At 48.9% G+C, this 5,000-nt stretch overlaps 1 protein-coding gene across 2 annotated transcripts; it reads left to right on the top strand.

Moving 5' to 3' along the window:
* Positions 1 to 1,462: 1,462 nt before the first annotated feature.
* Positions 1,463 to 3,356, top strand: LOC143119825 (transcription factor JunB-like). Of its 2 annotated transcripts, XM_076281334.1 has the most exons (2): positions 1,463 to 1,627; positions 1,937 to 3,356. In XM_076281334.1, exon 2 carries the CDS (start codon positions 1,975 to 1,977, stop codon positions 2,890 to 2,892), a length of 918 nt encoding a protein of 305 aa, XP_076137449.1. In that variant the 5' UTR covers positions 1,463 to 1,627; positions 1,937 to 1,974; the 3' UTR covers positions 2,893 to 3,356. The 2 variants fall into 2 exon arrangements, with proteins under 2 accessions (XP_076137449.1, XP_076137448.1); XM_076281333.1 differs by having other exon boundaries at positions 1,464 to 3,356.
* The last annotated feature ends 1,644 nt before the right edge of the window (positions 3,357 to 5,000 follow it).

The raw sequence follows: 5,000 nt of genomic DNA, 5'->3' as shown, positions 1-5,000 counted from the left end.
TCTAATCGGGGGTGGTGGTGGTGTGTATGTGTGTGTGTGTAAACTTTTAAAGCCATTTTTATTTCACTGGTATGTCAGTGCATTAATATTTTAGATTTAGTGAGCAGACGTGCGGTTGCATTGTGCATCAGCTGAAGATATAGAAAACTACTCTGACTGACTCAGAAATATTGTTAGGCCTAACTGCTGATTCGGTGTTCATTTTGTTTGCATTCAGTAGACTACTGCAGGATAGTAGTTTATTTGGAGCTGAGTGGGAACCACCTACGTCTCGCCGCTTGCTCGCCGCTACTGCGTCCGGGGTTCGGTTGCCAGCACCGGTGGTGATCTCGCACTGGCTGTGAAGGCACGATGCTACCCTCGTCCGCCCCTCCCGTCCTCCTCCCCCGGCGGCCCACGCCTCTGCACCCGCCGCGGGGGGTGTCATGTTGGAACCGGGCCGAGAAGGGAGTAGGCTTCCCGTCTCTCTCTCTCCCTCTTCCTTTCCTCCGCGGGTGCCCATAAAAGGCCTCAGCGATAATAACGTGACTTAACACGCGCGCCCTTCTTGGATCAATACCCTAGCCGGGGACTCCTCGCGCACAGTGTGGCTGACAGATGTTATGTGAGAGTTTGGGGACTGTTTCTCCACACCCGTGAATAGCCGTTTAGAGTAAACACAAACTGAATTATATAGGCACAAACGAAATCATATTCAAATCGAATCATATCAAACTGTTCCTTTTACATGTAGGCCTAGTGGAATCTAATAACATCTTAAAACTCTTAACAGTCATGTGTAACAAAACGCTATGTCATGTATTAGCCTAAGTGTGTGTGTGTGTGTGTGTGGGGGGGGGGGGGGGGCGGGCAGTATAAACTGCTCTTTCCTGGATGTTGGCGCTTACAATGGGATATGAAAAAACGGGATGTAGCCCTGTGCTTATGGGGAATGTGCTGGCTGTGTAAGTCTGATGTCTGGTATGAATAAATGCGATTTCCTCTACTTCTGCGCAAAAAATGCCAACTAATGCACGCACAGAGATACACAGGCTTTATACATAGGCGTGGGAACTTCTGCTGGATACTCTGACACATATAGTCAGTGAGGGAATAAGATTGTCCATTCACTCTGTTTTGTAAAATAATACCCAGCCTGGGATCCCGTGTGTGTGTGTGTGTGTGTGCGTGTGTGTGTGTGCGCGCGCGAGCGCGCAACGTGCTCAGACAGCCAAACTGACGTCTTGCCATATTTCCTTCCATGTGGCTGAGCGCCTGGCACATTTTTGCGTCGAGGTGGTGAAATAAAATTTACACCTCCGTGCCCGGTGGCGAAGTTGGCTCGCGTCTATGCTCGCTCCAGGCTGTTTTCAACCCGAGTGATTCCTGGCAATACCGTCATCACGTCACCAACGTCACACTGCAACCGACCAATCACGGACATTTCCCTTCGCTGACGAGGTCTGTAAAAAGGCATGCAGCGGCAAAGACAGATATGAGTTGTATTCTTGCCCTCGGAGTAACAAGCCCGTGTTTAAAGCGCTGTGATCGCGGAATCAGTTCCTCTCCGCTCACTGCAGTCAGACAACGGATCATCAGTTTGATACACCAGTCAAAAGAAAACGTGTCTGGAGCGCAAATCTTCTTGGTACAGTAGCGTTAAACTACTTTGGAAACTTCCTACTTTTCTTCTTTGATAGAATCAGGGCTTCCGGTGTTAAAACATTACGGATCTTTAACGGAGCTTTTTTCTAAGTTGAGTTTTTTAAGTTTACATTAGAGCTGGAAAGTCCGACTGAGTGTTTTGCTCTTGCCGGGACGGCAGCCAGTGCCCTCTCTGACTCTGCTTTGTGCTCGTAGCCATAGAAACAAACTTTGTGCATTGCAATCCGTATGTCCACCAAAATGGAGCAGCCTTTTTATGATGACTCGTTTCTCTCTGCTTATGGTCACTCAGAAGCCGCCCTGCACGACTTCAAGTTCCTCAAGCAGAACATGAACGTGACCTTCGCCGAGCCATACCGGAGCTACAAGACACACCTGCGCGCGTCCACCACCGACTCGGACTTCTTCAATCCGGCCAACTCGGACGCGGCGGCGGCGTCACTCAAACTCGCCTCACCTGAGCTCGAGCGGCTGATCAACGGCAACGGTGTCATCACCACCACGCCTACACCTGGCCAGTATCTGCCCGGGTACCACCACAGCAGCGTCAGCCGGGGAATCGCCACCGAGGACCAGGAGGGCTTCGTGGACGGCTTCGTCAAAGCTCTGGACGAGATGCACAAGCTGAACCAGATGGCGCCTCCTCCGAACGTGTCGATCGGCGCCGGCGGAATGTCCACCTGCTCGGTGGCATCCTCGGTCTTCGCCGCGTCGCTGGGCTCGGACAACCCCATCTACACCACGCTCAACTCCTGCGGGCCCAACACTAACCTCACGCCAGCGGCCACGCACGCCAGCTACCCCACAACCACCATCAGCTACCTGCCGCACCACCCGCACTACCCTCCTCAACAGACCTCCGCACACATCCCCTTTCACCACCAGCACGCGCTGCACCCGCAGCGGCTCGTGTCGCTCAAGGAGGAGCCGCAGACGGTGCCGGACCTCCAGAGCAGCGACGGCGGCTCGCCTCCGATGTCCCCCATTGACATGGAGGATCAGGAGCGCGTCAAGGCCGAGCGCAAGAGGCTCCGGAACCGTCTGGCGGCCACCAAGTGTCGTAAGCGCAAGCTGGAGCGCATCGCACGCCTGGAGGACAAAGTGAAAGTGCTCAAGACGGACAACGCCGGCCTGTCCAGCGCGGCCACGCTCTTGCGCGAGCAGGTCGCGCAGCTCAAACGCAAGGTGATGACCCACGTCAACAGCGGATGTCAATTGGCACTAACGCCAAAAATCAAATCGTACTGAAGGGGGGGGGGGGGGGGGGGGGCAAACACTGGATGTGTTAAAAAGACTTTATCTACAACTGTTTTACAAAGCCACGAGCTTGACGGCACTGAATTCATGCACATTCCACGTCTGAAGTTGTGTTTGTAGGCTCCACATGTTGAATATGTCGTTAGTTGGTGTGCTTGTTTGTTTAACAAATGACTGTGTCAGATCAACGGTACCTCTGAAGCCCAAAGGCAAGGAAACACTCGGACGCTTGCGTTCAGCTTAATGTTTTGTTTCAGTTTATTTGTTTGGTCAATATTTTTTACATTCAGTCCTTATTTGAATTGTATATGTATTATGTAGCCTATCACTTGGACAATTTATTTTGTGAATGTCAAGAATAAGTTATTGTGTTTATTGTCAGGTTGATCCCGACCCAAGTTTATGAACAAAGTGCTTTTTTATTTGTATTTAAGTAAAACAACTGGAAATTTAAACTCACTCTCTGTGTGATTGTATTGGGATAGTTTGATTCAAGTGTTAAGTAGGCCTATACGCTATTTATGAACGGCCTCTAAAACTATGTTCTCACATTTGAGGCACTAAATAGTTAAAGTACATCAACAGAAACCACCACTTCATGCAGAAACGTCCCTGACGTCGCAGACGAGGCCACGTTGGGTAGTTTTTCCTGTTGACGCAGAGTCCATATATGGGCAGTTTTTGTAGGCCTATTTTGCGTCAGAGGGTAGGTTTGCCGGGAACTCCCGCCTACAATACCGGTTAAGAGGGCCCCGGATTGTTTTTTTTTCTCTCTCTCTCTCTTTCTCTGTGCAAGTCTTTGACGTTCACATGAATGGGACCGCGCGAGGAGGGAGAAAAAACAGCGCGCGGGGAGATTCCCCGCGGCTCGCAGGGACGCCACAGCTCGCACTACGTTCCCAAAACAGTATCAGCGAAAGTGCGCTCGTTTAAAAATACACACGCACGGGCATTTTCCAGGTAGGCTCGAAAGTTCCAAAATACGCACAGCTCGAGAGGAGAAAAAAACAACAGTGTGATTCTCAGGAACGGATATGTTCCAATGGCTCCGATGTAAACAGCAAAATGGCCAACGTGTTTGAGCTAGAAAAAATAAATTACACAACATTGTTATCCTCTCTGATCATTTCTGACAGTAGTTAATAGTCACATAATGGCATGCGAAGTGGCCCTCCACAAGCACCCACCGAGACGGCCGGAGTTACCCCTTTCATCTGTACTAGACATACTCTTTCAAAAGGTGAAAGAGTAGGCCTAGCCTACTCGTTTTTTATGAGTATTTAATTAGACACGACATTAGACATCATCCTTCACACAAACAGAATTTAGAGCCTGGCAACTAATCATCAGTCCGTTTGTGGTGTGCTTTAAAGACGCTTATCATCAGCCTTTACTTAGCTTTAAAGACTCTTTTTTCTTTACAGTTCACTTTATCAACATCAGAATCAGCTTTATTGGCCAGGTGTAAACAAACAAGGAATTTGACTGGTTAATCTTTCCTCTCAAAGTACAACACTCCCTTAACACTCACTTAACATATAAGAATAAAGGATAAACATACTGCATGACCCAGCAATTGCTCACATTGAAAATGCTCAAAGTGATACCAACAAGCATATCCTCAAAATAAATAAAAGTAAGTAGTTTTTTTTGTCTTTCCATAATACCGGGATCCGGCCCCCCTCAAATTAATTACTTCGCTGAACCCATCCAACAATCTCTCTCTCTCTCTCTCTCTCTCTCTCTCTCTCTCTCTCTCTCTCTCTCTCTCTCTCTCTCTCACACACACACACACAGACACAGATATATACACTGCATCAATTCTGTGCAAATAATTAGGATTTCTTGTTACCCACATGCTGTGACAGCACGTTGCTCTCAAAGACGAAAGCAGAGCTATTCTTGCACTGAAAAGACCTGTAGAGGTGGCCGTGGAATTCAAACACAGACACACAGACACTCACTCACTCACTCACACACACACACACACACTCACACACACAAACACACACACTGAAAAAGACCCGTAGACGTGGCCATGGAAGTCAAACACACACACACACACACACACACACACACACACACACACACACACACAC

Source organism: Alosa pseudoharengus, unplaced genomic scaffold, assembly GCF_046254945.1.
Source record: "Alosa pseudoharengus isolate Yale_2024_CS ecotype anadromous, Long Island Sound unplaced genomic scaffold, YU_APseudo_1.1 YU_APseudo_1.1_scf_1, whole genome shotgun sequence".
NCBI lineage: Eukaryota > Metazoa > Chordata > Actinopteri > Clupeiformes > Clupeidae > Alosa > Alosa pseudoharengus.
Note: the sequence above shows the minus strand (reverse complement) of the source record. Positions and strands in the feature narration are given on the sequence as shown.

Bases quoted from the DNA above. Each gene is read 5' to 3' on its own strand.
- LOC143119825 (XM_076281333.1), top strand. From the start codon at position 1,873: ATGTCCACCAAAATGGAGCAGCCTTTTTATGATGACTCGTTTCTCTCT.